Genomic DNA, 24,242 nt, shown 5'->3' with positions numbered 1-24,242 from the left:
ATTTCATTTAAAAACACCAGAAGGATGCCCAATTTCAAAGCTGCCTCAATTCAAAGGTGGCCCTACCATTAACAATATCTTACACAAAACCTTTCGTATAATATTTTTCTCTATAAATTACCAAAATTCTGATAAAAGGAAAAAAAATATATGAATTTTTTTAAATTAAAATTTAGATTTTTTTCAACAGTATCAATTCATTTTGTGAAACTAAACAAATCGAAAAAAATGCTATCTGTTTAGCAAAATAATATTTCTATTTAAAGCAAAAAAGCGGTTTATTGAGTCCAATTCTTCGCTATTATTCTATTGAGCAGAAAAACTAGAAAAAATCTTAGTTGTTTGAACATAATTAAAATCAATTAATATTAGTATTGATTTTCGGGAAGAATTTTAGTTTATGAAACAATTAAATAATGCATTTTTTCCTATTCATTTATCGATTGCATTTAATAAACGCTTTCGTTGATGATTATTTATTTGCGGAAGTAAAATTTGTCAATAGTGGATCTTGAATTGCTAAGTAAAAAGCCATTTTGCTAAACTCTTTAAAGAAAAATGAAAATTTTCACTGTAATTGGCTCTGTATAGATTATTAAAATAATTGCATTTTATGTAAAAATTATGATTTTAGAAATAAACAGAAAACTATTTCATATAACATTTTGCATTATTTATCTGAGATTGTAAAGAACCTGTGGTTTTCCAAATTTTACTTTTCTATAAAAGAAATTACTATTTTTTAAGACATTTTTAAATTAAAAGTAAAGTTCGAGGTTCAAAGTACTTTTTAGAATATATCTGTAATACAAATAGGGGAAGGCTTTCAGATTTTGCGCACACTTTGGCTTCGAACAGTTAATATTTTTCCTAGATTGCTTTAACGAATCTGACCTAGTTTTCCAGGAAACGTGTGACTTAAAGACTAGTTTTTAAAATAAGGCATAGATATAGTAAGGTGGGGTAACTGGATAGTTTTCCGAAGAGTGCTACTTAAACGCTTATTTTTGGACTGATGAAATTCTTTTTTACCTCTTCTAAATCCATAGAATTATTCACTGTTTCATTCAGAAACATAATATAAAAAAAAATATCAAAAATATTAAAGAAAATTTATAAAATAAGGATAATACTGAAATAAGTCAGCATGCACTAACTGGGTCGCCTTTTCGCTAATTCATTTTTAATTAAACCTTTGGATTTAAAATACTTTTTTTCACAAGGATAAAAACAATAAATGTTTTCAACAACCAGCTGTCATTAGCGAAAATATCACTGCTAGAAAATTTTTAGTGAAGAATCCAGCTGGCACAAGATTAAAATGAGTCTATTACACTCACTTATTTAATGGATAAAAATATTATTTTTGCTTTTTCTCAAACTTGAATAGTTGGATTATGTTACTGTAGTGACTTACGGAAATAAAAATAAAAATATTATTTTAAATGGATTAGTCATAAACGATCCAGATAGCGAAGCGCCCGGATTAGCACACTTGACTATAGTTCAGTTTATTTAAAGGAGTGTGGGAAAAATATAAAGTATTCGAAGTCACAGTATGTGCGAAGCCTAAATGCCTTCCCCTATATCTCAATATGATTAATAATAAAATTAATGGAAAGTAAAAATGTATATTTTTAATTTATAACCCATTCCATGAAGTTTTAAGATGTTTTGTAGGCAAATTAAATAAAAAAGCTAACCTTTGGCCTTTATGTAGGGGAAATCGTTTAGCTTTCTCACACACTCTGGCTTCAAACACTTAATATTCTTCCCACATTCCTTTAATTTTAATGAATCTGACCTAGTGGCAATATATTTTAATTGCTATATTTCCTGAAAAAATAGATCACATTTATTACAGGAGGAAAAATATGAAGTGTTTGAAGCCAGAGTATGTGCGAAGCCATATGTAATAGGTTCATTCCGTTTTTTCATTCGAATCTCAAAAGAGCTTTTTCGAAAATGTGGTTAACACTTGGAAGGACCCTAGTGGTAGCCGCTGCCAATTTACTTTTCAATTTTATTTTTTATAGTGAAGAATATATCATTTCGCCTGGAGGCCTGATTGAATGCATGCAGAATTTATCTGGCTATTTTTTCGTTATACAATTTTTAATAAAAATTAAATATTAATGTAAATATATTGCAAAAACAAACACCTGCATTCGGAAGGAGCAAGTGGCAGTTGCTGCTATATGCATTTTATATGAGAGTTTGACGTTTTGCATATGTAATTTTCTTAATTGTTAATGTGTAAAAGCCTTGAAAGAACAGTTTGAAAGTGTTTTTACAAATTATTGAGAAGAAAAATAATGAAAATTCAGTGAAATATTTTGATCGTGAAATGTTCGATAAAAAAGCATTACTCTATGATTCTGATAGAGATGAAAACATTGAATGTTTAGAAATCTTTAGATATAGTAACCCTAGTAACCAAAGAGATGAAATTTATGATTCAGACACCGTAGGGAAATTCTGTAATTTATTGTCACGCGTGAGTTCGAAACTTGACAATGCCATTCGAGCTTTTTTGTCGTATCATATGAGTTCGAAAATGCAATTCATTGAATTTTTAATGAAATTCCTTTACGTGATGATTTTATGAAACTACAGTTACGTCTTGGTTGATTTGTTCAAAAAAATTCATTGTCATTTGAATTGCCAGAAATCTAAAATATGTGACTTCTGACAATATGCCACGTTAACTGAAATGGCAATGTTACTACTACAGGATCGCATTTTCGAAAAAGCTCTTCTAAGATTTGAATCCAATTTGTCATATGGCATTGCCAGAGTTTTACAAAATTCACCTCCAGAAAAGAATTGACTAAAGCTCCGAGTGTTAAAATATAAGTAAAAATATCAAAATATTTTGTAAAGTCCGACAAATGGCAGCGGCTGCCACTTGGTCCCTCCGTGACACTTTTAGTTAGGGTTCTACGAAGTGTTAAATAAGGTATTATTACTTGCGCTTACGTAGTGATGCCGAATTCTCGAGTTTGCTGGAAATTCAAATGATAGTTAATTTTACAAAACAAATTGAACACTTTTTGATCATCGTTTTTGCAAAATACCACTAAGAGACTTTTATTTTAAAAAAATATATTGCATTTTCGAAATTATATGACGAAAAAGCTCGCTTTCGATCTCACGTGTAACAGATTCCCCTACAGAGCTTCAAAGCATTCAAAGCTTTCATAGCTCTGACCAATCAGCGAACAGGAAGAAACTAAAATAAAAATGAAATGAAATATATTAAATTACGTGTGAATCGCTTTATGCAAAAAGAAATCAAATTCTAGATGAACAGTAGGACCAATGGGACCAACGATGGGAACATCGAGAAGTCAAAAATTAAAAAAAAATGCATTTTCTTTGCAATGACAATGCTATCTAAGAAATCTTATTATTCATCTCATATACATAATTACACAATAATAATAAATAATATTTATGCCCCAAAATTTTATTTGAAGTACTACTTTAAGATGATTTGATAAAATGCAAATGTTATTCGATAATTACAGTTTCTCTCTCTTTGTTTTTTTTTTGTAATAATAAGGTTATTATTTTATAGTAATTTGCTGATTTTCCGTAATTTTTTTTTGTTAATGGCAGTTTACATAATGTTTTTCTTCCATTCTCTGCAACTTCCTTTTTTTGCAATTTTTGTGTGTTTTTTTTTTTAATAATGCTTTGCATTTTTTGATAATTCTTCAATCATATGTTAATTTCTTGCTCCAGTGTTCTTTGCATGCTTCTTGTTGCTCTTTTTTTTAATTATTAATATTTGTTGTTTTTTTTTCTTCTTTTAATAGCAATATCAGGCTAAACGTTATCATTCGCTCTCGCAATAGTTTTTTTTGTTTGTTTGCGTGGGAGTGTGTGTGTTCTTAAGAAATCTCAATGCTACTGCGCGTCAACCGAAGGGAGGGGGCGAAGCCTCACTCATACATCCGCTGATCTCGATGTTATACTAGGTGATCTGGAATGAATTACCACTTTATGTCCGTTTTTTGTCACATATCCATCACTTTCCACTAGCACAGCCGTCTGGCGGCCCAGCTGGTCGCCACCGTTGGCATCGCTGGGCGACTGGCCGCCGCCAGCGCCAGCGTCACTCTCACCGCCACTATCTCCTCCACCAGCACCGCTTCCACCACCTGGACTGCCACCAGCACCGCCACTGGCCGATCCCGTATCTTTGTCTGTGTCCTCATCATCGCCGGTGCCCTCGTGACCGTCGTCTTTGTGCAGCTTGTGCTTGCGCCAGGCATTTTGGATTAACCTAGCACAGTACTCCTCCCGCTGACGCCACAGCGTCGAAGACACCGGCTCATACCCAACTTCATCTGGACGTGCTGCCACCTCACCCAATTCTCCGCTCTCCTCAATTGGATTCCCTTTGCGCGCAAAGAAATCCTTAGTGAGAGCATCCAGAATATCCACACAGAACATCATATCATTGCGACAGATCGGTATGTCCATGGAGATGATCTTGTATTTATTGGGTTTGTGTATCTGAAGCGGTGGCTCAAGTACATCGAGAAAGTCCGACAATTGATCATAGCGAATGTACTGCGTGCCCTCGGGATCAAATTGTTGCCATATCTCATAGTACATGTCGTAGTCATCGTCTGTGAGACCCTCCTGGACATCTTCAGTAGCTTGCGAGTAGTTCTCCAGAATAACAGCAATGTACATATTAATGACGATTAAAAAACTAATAACTAGATACGATAACAAATACGTGATTCCAATTGTCGATGAGCCACAATTTCCCGGATATCCACGATCATTGTCTGGGGCATCGCAGTCCTCCTCGTTGATGATTCCATCGAGAACACTGTCCCAGCCGGCTGACGTCGACATCTGCAAAAAGGAAGAAGTACCTTAAAATCCATTCCTTTTAAGAACAAAGTTCTCAAAAATTTAGAGTCCTTAATGTCAGGATGTCAGGGTCCTTAATGTGCATAATTTAGGGAAGTATTTCTAGGATCGTCAGATTAATACCGGGAGACTGGGGCAAAAAGTCACAAATCGAAAATTTTAAAATTCAATATCTTCCAAGATATGTAAATAAGATAGCAGCTTAAATTTTTTTTCCATAGACAGCCTCCATAGGTCTTCTTCAAAGTCGTAAGTTTGTTAGAATTTGAACAAGGAATTTAGAAAATAAAAAAATACCAAAATTTTTAGCCCTATTTTTGAAATATTTTCCGTGCAGAAGATATCAATTATATTAGCTACTTATATTAAATTTGATGCACACTGGTGAATATTTCCCAAATTATCAGGATATTCTTTGAATTACGAATCCGCTATCTATTTTAGAATTTTACAAAGATTCTTTTCTCCAGAAATCCTTTTGTTAACCATCTAACGGGTAAGACCGCCTCCAGGCGGTCATTCTATAAATCGCATTTACTGCGATAAGATTACATATTTGAAGTTGAAATATATACAGTGTCCTCAGTTATAGTCTTACTAACTTATTTTCAGAAGCTGAACTCATTTTGACCTTTCGTTTGCTTACAATCTACAATTTTGTGTGACAGGTCAGAGAAAACAACAAAATGTTGCTCGCGACATTTTGCGTTTTCAAAAGTGCAAAAAAGATTGTTTTAAAGTAATCTAACTGTAGTAAGAATCTTATTTCCTGAAAGATATATTCTTCTAGTTTGTATATTTCAATTGATAAGTGTGAAAAAACTAGAAGTAAGAGTTTTAGAAGAAAAAAAAGGAAGACCGCCTGTGGGCGGTCTTATCGGTTCAAGGGTAAAATTTTCAAAAATTACCGATTTTTTAATTTAATTGTTTTGGTTGTTCTAGTAAAATATATTATTATTTTGCAATATATTAATCATGGAAAACAATTGAGATTACACGAAGACTGTCCAGAATGAGTAAAATAGTCGATTTCTGCGAATTAAGCGAAATTGATAAAGAAGCAGACTTCAACAGTGATGATGAGTTCCCTAATTCGTCCTTTAATGCCCCAGATCGTGAAATAAAACTAGAAGATGAGCAATGCATTTCAAAGGACCTTCAAATTATACAAGAAGGTGACGTTTTCATAGCTGATCTGTGACCTATTCGGTAAAAATCAGTCTTATTGAAACACCTTGAGCTTCATTAACGTCTAATTATAAAAATTATAAACGTTTTTTTCCTAAAAATGATCATTTCTTAGATAATCATACAACATTCATCCATCAAAAACGTTTAAAATTCATTTATTTTACTATTTGTTCACTATTTTTCAATTAAAATTTTTCAGTCTTTTTATGCCTTAAACGCCTTAACTCTTTCGTCTCCTTTGGGACTCTGGGTACCCATGGAAAAAATAATTTTTTTAGACTATTAAGAATCGATAAAATTCCGATTCTTGTGGATGATTACAAACTATAAGGATGTCCAAATCTAGGATATTTTTTGCAGGATCCCAATTAACTCCTGAGCTAAGATATTCTTGGTCAAAAATCGTGAATTTTCGATTTTCTGCTTCCTTGCAGATATTGTGACTTTTTTCATATTTCTAGACCCGAATAAGGAAAAACCTCTCGGGGCCAATAAGTATGATAACTATCAATTACAGATTACATAAATTCGAAAAACAATTTTTTCATAAATTTTCAAAAAACTTGTTCAAAGTTGATGGGAATTCTCGACCGCAAGAATCTTGAGGTCAAATGTAAGGTTATCCCGCCAGTGCCCGCCATTTGGTTTTTGACACCAACCTTGTAAGATAATTCAAGCGGGAGCGAAATTTTTGTCAATATGGCCGATAATTTTGACATTTGGCAGCGCGGGAGATTGCTTTCAGGGAAGTTTTTCCTATTCTTCCAGATTTTGGTGAATTCTGATTGTCCAGGAAGTGTTTTTTTGGCTCTTGAGAAAGCTTAATGTGTCTGCAATAACATCCTGTTGAGAGAAATTTGTGTTAAAGTGCTATTCTGTGAAATATTTTGAGGAATCTGTTGGCAAGCAGGAGCTGGGTGTCCTTTTCAGCACTTCCTGGACATCCCACAAGATACTGGTCAATAATTCTTCTTGTTTTAGTGATCAACATTGTAAAGGAGTCATTTGACATGCAAAAATAATTCACAAAATTGATATTATTGGCTTTTGGAAAATTGAAGTTTGTCCAAGTTTGTATCCTTTGCGTTCTTTAGGGGACGAGAGTTCCCATGAGTTTTCCAATTTCCCAGAGGCGGAGAAAATTCTTTCTCTACAAAAGTATCGTATTTGACCAGTAAGACTTACAATAAAGTGAGTTTTACTGAAATTCGTTCGCTGGATATGTTGTGGTCCGGAAAGAGTTAAACCGATATGACCGCCTGGAGGTGGTCTTTACCTTTTCTCACCTAGCGCCCAAACGGAAAGAGATAATGAAGAATGGATGGTATTTTTGAGTTCAGTGGACCATTAATCGCCCTAGACAAAATTATTTAACTACTTTTTTTTGAATATTAAAGAAAACACCGTTAGAGGGTTAAAAACGACCACTTGGGGTAAAAAGTAACAAAAGGTATGGAGCAAAAAGTAACAAAAACCGAAACAATTTCTGATGTCCTACGGTGAAAAGAAACGTCAATGCTATATTTCGCCACTTTTTGTTTGCATTGGTCAAACGATTTGCAGTCTTTTGTGTGTTTTTTTGTAAAATAGCTTAAACTGCGCTTTTCTCGCTTTGGTAGAGAAAACGGTGTTTTACAAAGTTGTAGAAGAATAAATTTCCTATGAAAATATGTAATCTAGGTATTTTACTTAAATTTACGGAATCCCGTAATAAATCGAATCAAAATGTGATAGTATCTTATGCCTGATACTATTTGCCCCAGCATTTTTGAGAATGATCACAAAATTACCTTTTAGAAAACGGCTCGATAAATATATTTCCTTACAAAATAGAAGAAAATGACTTTCACAGAGTTGTATAGCGGTAAATTTCCTATAAAACTGTGCTAATTAGAAATTTTAGAGGTGCTCGGGTAGCTTGTAAAAAAAATAAAATATCCGTTTTGTGACTTTTTGCCCCAGTCTCCCCTACTGTTTATCCAAATAAAATGAATTATTAGCTACTTTTTACCATTTAACTCTCACAAAAATACACTGCATTAGTTCAGATTTAATTTATAAAACCAATTTTCCGTGATACACCTGAATAAATTCGTGACGATCCTAGATACAGACAGCGTTCAAGTTTGCAATTACACCTATTTTTTAGTAATTTATTGTAAATATTAAAAATTTAAATGCACAGATATAGTTATAAGGATAATGGACCAATTATTTAGAAAAACAAAAATACCAAAAGGGGTGTTTATATTTTCAACTAAATATGCAGCAAATCTCCTAATATTTCTATCCGTGATTATTCCTTCCCTTATATTTTCTAAAATAGTGTTTAGATGAGAAGAATATATTTTGTTAAGTATGTACAGCAAGTGGTAAATGAATGAAAGTTTTATGAAGAAGAATATTGTAGCTATTTAGACGAAAACTACAGGTTTTTGAGTTTTTCGTATTATTTATATAGAAGTATATATAACTACGAAAAGAATTTGTCGCCCAGAATTCAAATCAGAAAAGTGAATGAAGGAAAATATTATCAAAATCGTCGCGATATAAAAGTTTCCTTACGCCACTTCGTGAAAAATCTTTTGTATGACGTTTCACGTAGTGATTCCAACAACGGTTAACCGGTTTCAAAAAACCGGTGGGTTAACTGCCCTATCTTGGAGACTGTTTTAAAATCGGTTTTTAGAGAAGAAACCGGTTTTAAACCATCTTTTTACAAAAAAAAAAAAAATATTTCTCTGAAACTTAAGTTTATTTCTTGAAAACCAAGATACGCTGTAAAATATTTCATTGGCTTTAGAAGGGAACCTGAAATGCAATATGATTCTAAGTGTAATCTGTAGTATGGTAGTATGTTAATAATATATTAAGGATAGTAGTGATGGGTGGGTTTCTTGTACGTTTCCTCCACTCTTGAAAAGAATTATTTACTTAAAGGTTATCGGAAATTATTTCAGGACTTCTTCACTTGAAGATATTTTAGCTTTTAAACCTTTTAAATATTTAGAAGACTAAAAAATCAATTGCATAGGGGGAGGTGGAGTTACATTGAGTTGTGGGGCTAGATTGTTATACGACTTTTCCGCCTATTTCTAAATGAAGCTGATGCTTACAATTATTTTATTTAGATCCACAATTATTTTGTGTATCCAAATTACACCATGTTAAAAACCAGATTCCATTTGAAATATGCAAAAAAATCGTATAAAAAGTAGCCCCACCTTGCCTTACTGAGAAAACATTTGCAAACGATTTAGTACAATCTTGTAAAATACTGTTTTATGTGAAAAAGTAACAAGATGTTTACCTATCCCTGTCTTCGTAGAGATTTTTATTAAATCTTACTGCATCTTAACTACACATCTAATTAGACCCAAATTCGCCAAGATTGTTACTTAATAGTTTCTTAACCGATGGAATAGAAAACTCCAAAGTTTTCCTTTTATTTTATTTCTTTTTTTTTTTTGAATGCCTATGGATTTTTTTCTATGAAATTATTTGTGAATTTTTTGTAAATTATAATCACGATTTTCTTGATATATTATATAATACTAAAAATTATGGATCGGTATGTTCTCTGTAGAGAATGATCTAAAACATTGACTTTAGAAACCATTTCCTATCAAAAAATCCGGATTTTTTTTTGTTGGGAAAAGAATAATTTTGACAATACTTTTACAATATTTTAGGTAGGGAAAAATCTTGGTATACTATCTTTTTAATATTCTTTTTTTTTATATCTTGGCGAATTTCATTTTTTTCACGATTCAAATTTTCTAAAGATAAGTTTAACAAGATTTAACTAGTTATAGGATTTTAAAAATAAAGAGGAAAACTCTTTCGGTTTGTTCGTTAAAACATTCTCGATAAAATTCTTTTTTTTTCATATTCCAAGATCTAGAATAAAATTTTTAAGTATTTCCTCTTTAAATATTGTCAAAAATGACAACGTTTATAAAAAATTCATTCTAAAAAAAATAAATTGTATGAAAAAAAAAATAATTTTTGCGGAAATCTACATTGCATTAGCTTTTCCACGGTACAATATCATTGGAAAAACTCCCAGTAGTTTTCCTGCACTATTTTAAATACAAAATATATTTAGCAATAAAATAAATAAGTTTTGAACTAGCTGAGAAAAAGAATATACTTATGTGTTAAATATTATATCAAAGTTCAAATTCTGAAAATTTGCTAAAAATTTCATAATTAAATATTATGAATATATATTATTAATTATGAAATATGTAATTAAACTAAAAACTTAAATAAATATATTTAAAAAAAATCATCCGTTTAGACCTAATTTTTGAAACCTCTTTCAAAAAACTTAGTAAATTAATTTGATTTCAAAAACCCAAAAAATAATATTAATTACAAGCCAAAACGTGGTGTAAATTACCAAAAATGATTTTTTATATGATTCTACCAATAATCTAAATTTCATTTTATTTCAAAATTCAAGTAGGAGATTAACTTATCTGCTAAGTGAAAATATTTATTTATTATTTCAGATGAATCTACTAAGTTTTTTTCAAAAAGATTTCCGAAAATCAGGTCTCAATTACTGAACTTTTTAAATTTTTTAATGAAAATTTCAGAAAATATTATTTAAATGTTATACTGTTGTTTAAGAGCTTAAATTAAATAAGCTTTTTATTACGTTAAAAAATTAGAAAACGTATGCTGTTTTTATTTTTCGTGATCTACGTAATTATATCTATGTAATATCTATGTAATTTCTTGATAAAGAATAAATTTTGCAAATTAATTTATAAGGAAAAGTGGGGCATCTTTTTCTTTCATCTATTTTTAAATGAAACTGGACATTCTCATAATATGATTGAGCTCCACAAACCAATTGTGAAGCTAAATTAAATTATGATGAGAGTCAGTTTCATTTAAAAATTCAGCTAATAGGAGAATAATGTCCAAGTTCAAAAGAGCCCCAATTCAAAGATGCCCCACTTTAACATTTTTATTTATTTTTTTTAATTTTTATACTTACTTGAAATAGCAGAATCATGCTTTGTCCAAAAGTTTTAAAGTTATATACATCGTCCAAGCCACTTTTGTCCTTGCAGTGCATGAAGAAGGACATCCCGAAGATGGCAAAGATGAACATTACGAGGAAAAGTAGCAAGCAAATGTTGAATAAGGCTGGTAGAGACATGGCCAATGCAAAAAGCAGCGTCCTAATCCCTTTTGCACCCTTCACCAGGCGCAGTACACGACCCACTTTTGCCACACGCACCACACGAAGAAGGGTCGGTGATACAAAATATTTCTCAATAATATCACTTAGTACAAGTCCTGAAAGTAGTCACACAATTAATCTTTTAGTCACATGCCATTTCTTTTTACCTCCTTTTTTTTTCTTCTTTACAACATCCTAAATACGAAATTCTCTAGAATTAAACACCAATCCACATTGAAGATTTCTTCTTTGTACACATCGAATAAGAATTTCTTTTACCAAAAAAAAAAATTCAAAAAAAAATGGTAAATGAAAAGTTTGTACACGTTATAAGGATAACTCAAGGGGTAACACTCTCTGCCAAGGAACATGGTTCTGGGCAACATGTGACTAATTCTCTTTGTGTAACAGGTGATCATGCATCATTTTGTAAAGATTATCAATAAATATTCCTTTGAAAACTAATCATCACAGTCACTATACTAAAAAAAAACTACTAAATTTGATTATGGTATCATGCCTTTTTAGTGATTCATCAAAATGATTCTGAAATTATTTCAAATGATATATTTTGATTATGGTTATAATATTGAAAATGCAGATAGTTTATTAAAAATATGATAAAGTGAACTTATCATGCATAAAACTGTGTTTCTTTTTGTATTCACTCGTGTTGTGTGTAATAATAATCTCTCAAGTGCCAAACTAATATTCTTCATAAACAGCGTTAATTAAGAACATTTTAATTTAAATAAAAGGTGTCGTGTGTTCATTTGTTAATTCAAAAATAAGAATTGAATAAAATATTTGCACTATATGATTGAGATAGTCGAAAAAATAGGTATATTAGCATTTAAAACCGTGATAAAGATTTCTTGCATGAAGATTTCTTTAGTCACATGAGGTCAAGAACAGATGTTTTTTGTCAGACTTCTCTCCAAACACCAAACTAAACACCAACAAAAATTCACACACAACATAAATTACATATTTTTTTCATCAATCCATCCATATGTACGATCTGAGACCATAGCCTATAAGTAGCAATTTAACTCCCCAGTGAAGCTTTCTCATTTTTCTGCACTTCAAATCTAGATATTTTCTTTTAAAAACAATTTTACTTTAAATTTTAAAAATAAAAATTTGCAAATCCAATTAACCATTTAATTCAGCAGAATGGAACAAGAAAATTCCACTGAATGGAATAAAATCACTTGAAAGGCTGGACTTTACCTAATATAGATAGAATGACGACTACAAAATCGAATAAATTCCACGGCTCCACGAAATAATGGTAACGTAATGCAAAAATTTTCAACAAGCATTCGCTTGTGAATATAACTATGAAGATCATATTAAGGAAATCCAGCGTCTTGCTGAAAGTCTCTGTCTGTTGGTAGTGATCCATAGTCATCGTGAGCATATTCAGTCCGATAAATAACATTATGAACATGTCGAACTTCTTGTCTGTCACTATCTCGAACACAATCGCTTGTGGCCGCCACTGTAAGGATTTGCACAAAAAAACATAAAGATCACAAATTATCAATTAAAAAGAAAGACAAGGGCAAAGCTACAATTTACCGTAACTTATTTTAAAATATATTTTTCTTTACGCAATTCCCACCCATATTGAGAAGTTTTAAAGTACTTCTTCTCCAGGAGCTACAATAATCAATTAAATTGAACACTGTTGAATTTTTAACGTTGATTTATTGAATTCAAGAATGTCTAAATCTTACAGTAGAACACTAAAAAGTCCAACTAACCCTATCAATCCAAATAGCAAAAAATTAGCACTGCAACAAATTAAAGACTTCGTGTTGAAGTAACATGTTAAACGAATGTAGTTACTAAAGAGGCCTGCGGGAACCTATAAGGAAAATTGTAACAAAACGAATATTTCATTTACTAATGATCTCCCAGAAATCAGTCAAAATGTTATAAGTTTGTCCAAGACCCTTGTTCCTCGATCTCAAAGAAAAAAGTGCTTTTCGAGACATTTTCTGAGGACGGGGTAATTTTTAGTAGGGTGAAATGGGGTAATTCGGAACTGTGGCTAATTTAGAACAAGAAGATATCCGAACAGTTTTAGATGGCAACAAAAACAACGAAGAAGTACTCTCGAATACAAAGTCTTTTAACTTCTTCGTGGTTTTCTTTTTCACTTTGATCATCTGAAACAGAGAGAAAATCTCAAAATTCCAAAATAGACATGATTCTGAATTAACCTATTTTACCCTATAGAATGTAATATATAGAATATTTATTTGGTGATTATTGCCCCGGTTGAATGCAACAAGTGCGGACCATACAATATTATACATTTTTAATATAAAAAGACAGATATGTTTACAACAAAAAGTATACAATCAGATGTTTAACAAGACGAAAAAAATATGGATTTATTTTATTTCGGGCTTTTCTGAATGAAAGGAACATTTAAATGAGATATTTTTAAAAGAAGTAGGTTGAAGTCATCACTTTTGGACATTATACACTTATGGGCAGCTTATAAAAATGTTAAATTCTTACCTAAAATAAATTTTGTAAAATCAAAAAACTGTTAATCATATAAACTGATCAATAATTTTTTTAATCTTAAACTGTATTTTATTTTTTTTATTATTTATTTTTTAGATAAAAAAAAGATTTTTTGTCAACTGATAATTTTATGATTTTTAGAAATATTTTTTAGGTAAGAACTTAAGAAATTTTCAAGTTGTTCATAAATTTATAACGTTCCCCTCTACCCTATTCCTCTACAACTTTTGGGCAGATAATTTTTCTTGATATCAATGAGAAATTAACTTTACAAAGAATTTCAAAACTGTTTATTTGCAATTTATTCTCTCAATTATAAAGGACAAATTAAAGGAGATTTTTTTTCAATTTCATTTTATTTAATTAAAGTTAAATAACTATATAACTAGCTATAGGTCCCCTTTTTCGCTTTTAAGGGAGGGCAATCCAAAGAATGTAAAAATTAAAACATCTTGTACAAAGAGAGAATTGCAAAAAATGCAACACTCTGAACTGGATACATAGATACATGGAAGGAACCGAATCTACCACCGCAAAGAAGCCGGGAAATAAGGCTCACTCACCACACGAACTTCAAGGTTAATCGCAAATCACTATCAACTAGCGTATTTGTATGGTATATAACGGACCGACTGTGACAGATTTGTAATGAACATGAGGGTAAGGACATTGATCATGACCTTTTTAGGTGTTCAGAGTGTTCACGCTAGAATCTTCAAAAATGAGCTGGTAAACTCCTGCATCCGTATATTCCTAATTTTTGTGTTAGGGATATTTTAGGGCTGTGCTGAGCTTTCAGGACCTTTGAAAAAGTTTGTGGCGTTTTTAAATTGTACCGACGGTCACCGACGTTAGAATATACCAATATAGTTATAGTTAAGTGCTCAGAATTGCGGACAAAGGACAAGATGGACCTCCGAAACGATTGAAGACGGAGCTCTTCAATCGGCGAATGGCAAAAGTAACCAGTGGAGCCCTAAGCGACCTCTCCAAAAACCGGGTCGTCCGAAAGTCTATTGCCATGGTGCACATTGTGGTGCACTGGAAGGCAAAGAAGAACCTCAGAAGGATGGTGTACAAGGGCAAAAAGTTCAAGCCACCCAAGAAGCAAAATAGCTGCCTTATAGAACCAAGTATTAGACAAGTCTTTTAGTGCACTTTTAAAAGACTTAAAGTGAAAATTTTCTATGGAAATTCCTATAGCAGCTCTTAAGATCCTTAATAGTGCGCCACTTTACTTATAGTAATCTCAGTAATGGAAGCAAGAGCGTTATAAGTAAATAAAAAGATTTTTAGTTCTGTAGTGCCTCACTTAGGGAATTCTACAAGACCATTTTAAGAAAAAATTGCTGCTTGGGCTTGATCTGAAACCGAAGAAAAACCTCGCAAACCGTCAGACTCTGATTCAACGCGATGAGAAGATATCCGGATTAATGCGTAATACCCACAGCACAAGTAATACCCTGTAGGCTTAATGTTCTCTGGACAATGAATGTTTACTTATTTTCAAAATGTTAAATGTTTCTATTACACTATGCAACAAATTGACAACTTTTTTGGCACATGGATCTCACATGGTACGTTTGGAAGAGTCGAGTCCCCCGATCAAAAATCTGCTCTTGCTTTTTCTCCTACACGTCACAATTTTCATTATTTTTTTTTGTTTTTGCTGTTTTGTCTCAAATTATCAATTATTTCACCGGTTCTAGTATACAGAACTTAACAAATGGGCATCCGTTGGAAAGGTAAGTAGTTATGCTTTAACTTGAAAATTATGTGATATTTTTCAAAAAATCCTTGGGGTGGAAAAACAAAATCAAACTAAAATTTCTCAAAAATGACCTAAGAAAGCAACTTTTGAAAAATCATATAAACTAAACTAAACTAAATATTAGTGTACTCTCTTCAGCACATAATAGACTCGACCTAGGATTACATTTTTGCTATAGAAGACATCCTGCTCCGATACCTCTAAATGCCTTATTTTTTGATTTTCCGAAGACGTAACGCAATGAGAATATTAATACAATCAATTTTAAACGAATCTGTTTTTCTATCTTTGCCCTGAAAACTAATTCTGCCCCATTCAGGGGAAAAAGGGAATCATAGAAATCCAAAAAATGAAAAATCTGGTATCTTTGGGATCTAGGAATAAAGGTCTGAAAGCGTCGAAAAGTGACCAGTAGGGGAATTCCTGATTCCTGAAGGTGAGTACATAATTAAAGATAGCTCTTAGATTCTTACCCGAAAATTTTTCGAAAAATTCTAAAATGGATAAAAGATTCGTATTTATCAGATCCGATCCTTTTTTGTAACTACTAATGCACTAATTTTGTAAAATTAGTTGGTCAAAATTTATATTTCTTTAAATCATAAAGATAAAAAATCCAGTATTTCAAAATTTGTAATTTTCAGTGCTTCTTATTGAAACCCTTAAAAATGTGCATGTCTAAAGAGATTTTTGAAGGCTAGGTATGGTAAAAAGAATTAAAGACTGAGTCTTTAATCAAAAAAAGTCAAAAAAAGAGAGATAAAGATTTTGTAAAATTTATAAAGTCATTTATTTTTAAAACCTTTTTAATGTCGTAAATTGTATTTACAAGACAAACTATTGTTTTTTTTTCAGATTTTCAAAAAGTTTTTACATACACCATTATCGAGCGTATAATTTGTTTCAAAAATCTCTAAATCTTACAGGAGAATTTTTAAATGAACGATATTTCAGTTTATTAGCTGAGATTCTTAGCAATTCCAACCACTGTGATCTGAGATAAAACGTAACTTCGTCAGATCAACCTTGAATCAACCTTGTAATAAACGTTTTAATGTTCATTTTATATGTCATAAAGAATTAAAAACAATTTTCTTCAACCGTAACTCCTAATGGCCTCTACAGACTAGAGAAATTTATGTCCATATTGGAGCAAATTCCCTACGCTTGTTTAGGAAAAACTCTTCAAAATGGACATAAATTTCTCTAGTCTGTAGAGGCCATAAAGTGTTCGAGGGCTAAAATATATTTAAGAGTTGAATTTACTTAAAAGAAATATAATTAAAAATCCGTTACGGTAAATTGTAGAAAAGGAAAAACAGAAAAAATAAGGTGTAACAAACCCTTGGTCGAGGAATAGCCTTCAGTGGCTTCTTGGAGCCCATCTTTTTCATTGCATTGTAGTACTTTTTCTGATCTTCAGTCATAAACATCTCAAGTGATCCACCGGCCTTTTTCTTCTGCTCATTGAAATTATCAATGATCACACCAATGAACAGGTTGAGCGTGAAAAATGATCCAAAAATGATGAAGAACACGAAGTACAAATACATGTAAATGTTTGTCTCACGAATCGGCTGCTTGCCAATCTACAAACAAAAACAACAAATCACAGATCCAATTAATTATTAACTTTTATTGATTGTGTCTCAACTACGTAAAACTACGTAAAAGAAAGGGGCGTGTCCGTTATTGATTGATAGAAATTTTAAATTGTCACGAGATTCCTTTTTGTTTTTACTTTTATTGGAATGGAAAAACAGAATAAATTACCTCACGTGAATCAATGGCATCATTCATAATTTGGATCCAGCCCTTGAAGGTGGCCACTTGAAAGAGACACAGATACGCTTTTCCCACATGATCAAAATTCATCCTAGAATTTTCCCATGTGTAATTCTCAGCTTTGCAGGCATTTACATCGGGTATTATTTCATGGCTAAGGGTTGTCTTATTTACATCAACACACTGTAAATATGAATAAAATGAGTTGTAAAAAAAATTATTTGTTGTCCTTTTTTTAAGATTATTGCGCGGAGTGATGCCTCTCAATGTTTAAGACTTCATTTTATAGCCACTATTGTTGTTACAAAATTAGAAAATGTCTGTATCAAATTGTCAATGAATTGCAATGGAATTAATTGAGTGTTTTAAAAGTAGCTAAAAGGAATGTTACATTTTTAACATATAAAGTTGAAATGTAAATTATATCTAAAACTGAAATAATTAATTGAATAAAAAGAAATATTTAATATTGTCATCAACCTTAAAAGAGAAAACCACAAAAACATTTATATTTTGAAACATTTTGTTATGAATATTTTTTAAAAACATTTGAATTAAAATCGCCAAATAATTTTTTTTAATGTTTTTTTTTTTTAAACTTTCGTTTTTTACTGCTCGAACTCAAAGAGAGAGCAGTTATATAATCGGTTTTTTTTCAACTTGTCACTGTTCTGGAGCTTAAACGGTAAGAGATATCGACTTCCGATCTTCAATGACCCTCCTTAAATGACATTATCTCGTACCCAACCTCTTTACTTTCCCCCCTCCCCTTTCGTACATTTCCTATCCCTCAAAAATAGGTCAAAAATGAGGTTTTTCCAGGGGGGTGACATTAGCTTTGAAAAATGCGACCAGTTTTAGTGTAATTTTTTCCCTGTTTTCGTACACATCTCACGAGATATCTCCAAAACTACAGATTGCCAATTTAGGGTTTTCGGTTGCCTTTTCGTTATTAAATTGGCTTTTATTTTGTATCAGTATTTTTTTACTAATTCGTTCTACAATGACAGAAAACAGCTAATAAACTTAAAAATTTTTTCGGCTCGCTAGAAACATATGGGAAACAAAGGAAATGTCATGCCCCTGGGTTTTTCCAATTTTGCAAAAAAATGGCCCAAGCTATTTCAATGATTTTTGGATATGTTTTAGAGCTGGTCCTGGTGAACGGTTCGCCCAAACATACCTATGACCGGAAAATTTGCCATTTTGAATTATTGAAGGTCAAAGTTCAACCACTTTGGAAGGCTCATTTTTCAACCGATTTGGTTAAATTTGGATTTTTTGGAAAGGTACTGCAATTTCGAACCCGGCTGCATCGGTCATAATCGATGGTGGATTGGGAAAGTAACGGTAATAACTCTGTTTTAAATAAATAATAAAAAAATCTGTTTTTCGCACTTGTTCAGCCTTTTGACCCATATAAAATTCAAACGGTAAGAGATATCGACTTCCGGTCTGCGATGACCCTTCCTCAAATGACATTATCTCGTACCCAACCTCTTTATTATTCCCCCCTCCCCTTTCATACGTTCCCTATCCCCCTAAAATAGGTCAAAAATGAGGTTTTTCCAATTTTGCAAAAACTTGGCCCAAGCTTTTTCAATGATTTTTGGATATGTTTTAGAGCTGGTCCTGGCGAACATTTCGCCCAAACATACCTATGGCCGAAAAATTCGCCATTTTGAATTATTGAAGGTCAAAGTTCAACAACTTTGGAACGCTCATTTTTCTTTTTGCTTAAAATTTGATTTTTTAGAAAAGTATTGCAAATTAGAATCCGGCTGCATCGGTCTTCATCGGTAATGAATCGGTTAAGAACCGATTTTTTGATTTTCAAATGCTCTTGTGATTTGTGAATCAATTTGATCTCTAGTAGATCAGTGATTCCAAAAGATTATGCAAAAAGCTAATTCATCGTGAGCTCTGTCTCGTGAGTTCGAGCATTCCGAAAAGCTGGGACGCTTTGCCATCTCCTTTTTTATTATAGTGATGTTAGCATTATTTAATTTTAACACTAAATATATTACCGTATTTATTTCATAATAAATATACAAGCAAACCTACGACTTTTACGGAACGAAGGGAGTGTTAAATAATCTTGCTTAAAATCATAAGTGATGATGTTTTAATAATGTTGCAAGAGAAATTATCACTTTATGTAAAGGTACAACCCTAACTATACTTACTTTAAAATATTTGCCAGCGAATAATTGGACTCCCATAATTGCAAAAATTAGCCAAAATATCAGACACACTAACAGTACGTTGAAGATGGACGGAATAGCTTGTACTAATGCATTGACGACAACCTGTTGGATGAATGGAATCAGCATTAATATTCTCATGGGCAATATATTTGGATTAGTGAAGCGAAAATATTCATGTTGGATTCCCTCAGTGGAAATTCCAACAGGACCAATATAGTAAATCTTGCTAATTTAATTAATCAACTTTATCTTAGGAATATTCCACTGAGGGTGAAAGAAATATATTAACAATGGATACCCATCACAATCATGCTACATTTACAACACAACAATAAATTTACCTGTAATTGAAATGGAACAAAAAGAAACTAATGTTGATGATACTGTTGTGAAAATAATGAAATTTTACTATTTACACAGCAAAGTCCAATCATATAACATCAAATTTATCTTCATCCAATATCCATACTAAACCATAAATAGTACCATAACATAAAGTGCAAATTAATCAGATAATCTAAACACCAAATAAATATAAATTAAAATGAGGATAAAGAAAATGAAACATTGTGTTTATAAGAAGCCAAATAAATTACTACAACTATCAATCCTCAATAATCGTCCCATATCATTATTTCTAGAATTTTTTTTTCTAAAAGGAATAACAATGGTAACAAAACTGATTAACTAATATCAAAAGCTATAATAAATTTATTTTATAAAAATTGAAGGTTGGTGCATAAAGAAACTGTCTCTAAGAGAAGAATCTTCACTTAAAATAAATTAATTTTTTTTAAGGCAGCCCCTCTAATAAATTCACTAAAAATAATATCTAGAACAATAATAATAATAATAATAAAAAACATCCTTCTAATGAGAATCAAATGGAAAAAATTGAATGGAAGACATCAGCCTCTTGTCGATTTATTTTAAAAGATTTTTTTTTTGTAATTTTGGTTCTCTAGCATTTTGATGGATTTTTATTTGTACATACCCTCATGCCCTGCATTCGGGACATGGCACGGAGTGGTCTCAGAGCTCTCAGTGTGCGCATAGTTTTGAAGGCTTGAATACCACCTGCGCCACAAAGTGAAGCCACAAAGTTGATAAGCGACACCTAAAGTTAGAATTTACAGAACAAAATCTTCTTGTAATTTTATCATACGACACCATTTTGATGCTGCTTCTCACTGAAATTCGGATTCGTTTATCTTATTAACATAAAATATCCTTCCCCATATTTTTTTCTGGATATTCTGAAATCTGAGAGGCTGTGTATAGTTTTGGCCTAATTTGTGTGTTCCTCAAATGAAATGATCCTATATGGCATTCGATTTAAATTAGACCTGATATCTCTTGGATAAATGCTCTTATAAACTAGAACCTACAGCTCTATAGCTTCAAAAATGCAATTACATTCTAACCAAGATCACCCTCTATAAATCTAAATCCGCAATGATCCTATCAATCATTTTATTATATCCTCCTCACTTTATACCACACAACATTAAGGATTAGTATATTTGTCACACATAGGCGGCGAATATTAAATTTACATAGCGATAGTTGATAAATAGCCACAGTATTACGTTGATTAGAGAGAAAACATTAATCAACATCAATTTCCAAAAAAATAAAAAAATAAATAAATACACATCAGTTATACTGACATCGACCATTAGTTAGTTATTATATACAAGAAGACAGTTAGAAAAAAAACCAAAGACAAAAAAAACCAAAAATTCAATTATTTTTGCTCAAAGTATCATATTTAGAATATGTATTTTTTTTTTTGTAAATTATTGATTCACAATAGACAGTGCCTAATGGAAAGAATAAAGCTCCAAAAATCCCACTTGTTGATTCACAATTACTTACTCGCATACCCTCCCATCTAGACACTGCCCGTAGTGGCCGTAGAGCCCTTAAAGTTCGCATTGATCTAAATGCAGGTATATCAGCAGCCCCAAACCAGATGGCACCCAAATTAATTAACGATAACTAAATAATTGTAAATTGTCATTAATAAGAAATCCATTGGTAACAGCAAAAAATGTAACAATAATAAAAGTATACATAAAAGACGAAAAAATTGGTATCTTGAGAAAAAGAACATACAAGAATTACCACACGAAAAAATTCGCACAAAAAAGATCACATTTTTTTCAAATTTTTCTCTCTCTACTCAAAAAAGTAAAAATTAAAAAAAAAATACTCAAAAAATATCACGAAAACATGAAGATTACGCAAATAAAATATCATTCAAAAAATTCATCAAATTTATAATAGGAATTGAAAGGAATTGATAAATAACAGATGGTTCACAACACGAAAACTTTTCGACAACAAGTTCAACAAGAGGGATATAGAAAAAAATTTGTGAAGATAATTTAACAAACTTTTCCTTTCTCTCTCTTTCTCTCTTTTCTTTCAACTATCAGCCAAAATATTCAAACCACCTCATACAGGCAATAAAATATTTTATAGACAGTAAACAATCCTTTTTGATCATTAAAAATTTCTTAAATAATTTACATGAAATTTCAATCAAAATTGTAAATTTTTATTGGTCAAAATTCAGATTTTTACTGTCAACTGACGGAACCTTTCTCAAATTGTAGAGTGAACACATTAATCAGATAATTTTGTATAGTGCGTGATAGTTTTTTTCTCATCTAATGTATAATAAATATCTAATTTTCTGTCATGTTTTTATTGTGTTCTGTGTTTAGTAATTCAGCGAATATATCCTAGTAATTTCTGTCACTTCTTCTGTATAAATATTCCTAATCTCAAGATTTATATGAAATCATTGAAGATAAATAAATGTTGCAGATATTTCATTTTGTTATGTGATTGTTGAAAGAACTTACCATGACAATAATGAAATCGAGCCAACACCATGCGTTTGTGAAATAAACCTTAAAACCAAGCGCTAACCATTTGATTAACATCTCAAGAAAAAATATTACGGTGAATATTCTGTCCATATAATACAGGATATCTTGTAAAATTGGTCTTGATGGCAAATGCACATCTTCGAGAGCCTGAAAATATAGTAAAATTTAATAAAATTAAATATATATTGTTAATATCTGCAGTTGGAAAGATATTTTGTCAGATTATGGTTAAATAACACGGAGAAAGTCGTTGATTTTTTATCACACCCACAAATTTGTTTTCATCAGATTTTCTAGGCCAATGATAATGATTTTTCTATCTCGTATTGCAGAAAACCCTCATCAAATATTTCCTGATTTTTTGATGGTATAGAACAACAACATCCCGCCTACGAAAATATTAACCATGCTACTTTTTTAGTATAAAATATTTAAAATTAAAATATCAAGTAAAATTTCTCACCCCAAGCCTCAGGATTTGTGATTGCCTAATATTGTTTTTTTTTTTTAACTCAAGATAGAAAAATAAATTATTTTACAATGTTTGAGTTATAAGTATTCGACTTGCGAGAAGAAAACATTTGTATTAGGATATAGCAGATTAACATTATAATAATTCTTCTAATCTTTTTATCCAGATTTTAAGTAAAGCTTTCGAATAAACTTCCATATACAATACAAAAAAATAAGAAAAATAAAATAGAATTATATTTAGAAATTAATTTAAAAAAAACACTTATCATCAAGAAAAAAATATAGTGGAGGGTGAGGTAGTCAAAACTCATTAATGAACCCAACAGAAGATCTTAAGCTTAGACATAAGCTTAATCTTGCTAATTTCTTATCAATTAAAACCTTTTAGAAAATTTCAACATAGAATTAGATATTAGATTCTTAAGGCTATTCATGTTAATGAGACCTACGGGAAATGGGCTATACCTCTAATCTGAAGAATACTCCAATTCTTTTATAAAAAGTGTGCAGGACGTATTGAATTACCGCCCTCTTGACATTCTCCAATCCATTGTTAGCACTCCTTTCTTAAAAATCTTCATTTTCTTACTTGAAAATTTAAACAGTAACACAAATTCGGTTTTACTGTTTTTAAATTCGCTACACAACCTTTGCAAGTTAAGGTAACGTCTACACTCAAATTTGCTAGATGTGAGTTTAGCTAATGTTCCGTGTATCTATATATTGCTATAATATTTTTCATCTTCCCCTTTATACTTAATCATTTTATTTATACCTAGTCCATCTATTTGCAAAACTACAGCTTTTAGTTTTGTTTTACGTTCTGTATGCTCTATGACTGTAATATATATTAGAAGAAATCGTTCTGTAATTCTTTTTCATCTCCAAAAACAGGTACAGGGCCTACCAATCTTATACGGGCTTCAGACCTGGTTTAGCTATATGGCTTAATTACTCTATTTCTTTGTCAATTACAATTTTTTGGAAAAATTTAACTTCAGATAGGATTATTAAGGACAAATGACCTACTAGGCTCTTAAAAAGCAATAAAATTGCTCGCAATTTAAGATTTTGAGACATTCGGGAACTGGGATAAACCTCTAGTCTGAAGCCGGCTTTAGCGACGTTTGTCTGCTATTTCAACAGAAGTTAGTTAGCTTGAACAGGATGAAAGACACAATTAACTCAATTAACAAATAGTTAAGAGGGGTCCCGAAATACCAATAAAAAAATTCGGAAGGGGGAGTGGCGCTACATCTTGTCCTATGTTCAATATT

General features: G+C 31.4%; 1 protein-coding gene across 50 annotated transcripts in view; it reads right to left on the bottom strand.

Moving 5' to 3' along the window:
- Positions 1-3,372: 3,372 nt before the first annotated feature.
- Positions 3,373-24,242, bottom strand: part of LOC129799430 (sodium channel protein para) — an 81,839-nt gene continuing 60,969 nt past the window's right edge. For 37 of the 50 annotated variants that reach the window (XM_055843304.1, XM_055843374.1, XM_055843504.1 and 34 more), the window contains 8 exons: positions 22,465-22,638; positions 20,586-20,708; positions 19,571-19,693; positions 17,373-17,567; positions 16,943-17,188; positions 12,518-12,788; positions 11,096-11,400; positions 3,373-4,875 (listed from right to left, as the gene is read on the bottom strand). In XM_055843304.1, the coding sequence (XP_055699279.1) occupies positions 3,952-4,875; positions 11,096-11,400; positions 12,518-12,788; positions 16,943-17,188; positions 17,373-17,567; positions 19,571-19,693; positions 20,586-20,708; positions 22,465-22,638 (2,361 nt within the window). In that variant the 3' untranslated portion in view covers positions 3,373-3,951. Of the gene's footprint in view, positions 4,876-11,095; positions 11,401-12,517; positions 12,789-16,942; positions 17,189-17,372; positions 17,568-19,570; positions 19,694-20,585; positions 20,709-21,469; positions 21,593-22,464; positions 22,639-24,242 lie in introns of all 50 variants that reach the window. The other 13 variants (XM_055843514.1, XM_055843294.1, XM_055843383.1 and 10 more) reach the window with 1 other exon arrangement.

This window comes from Phlebotomus papatasi, chromosome 1 (genome assembly GCF_024763615.1).
Source record: "Phlebotomus papatasi isolate M1 chromosome 1, Ppap_2.1, whole genome shotgun sequence".
NCBI lineage: Eukaryota > Metazoa > Arthropoda > Insecta > Diptera > Psychodidae > Phlebotomus > Phlebotomus papatasi.
This window is presented reverse-complemented; position numbering and strand designations above follow the sequence as displayed.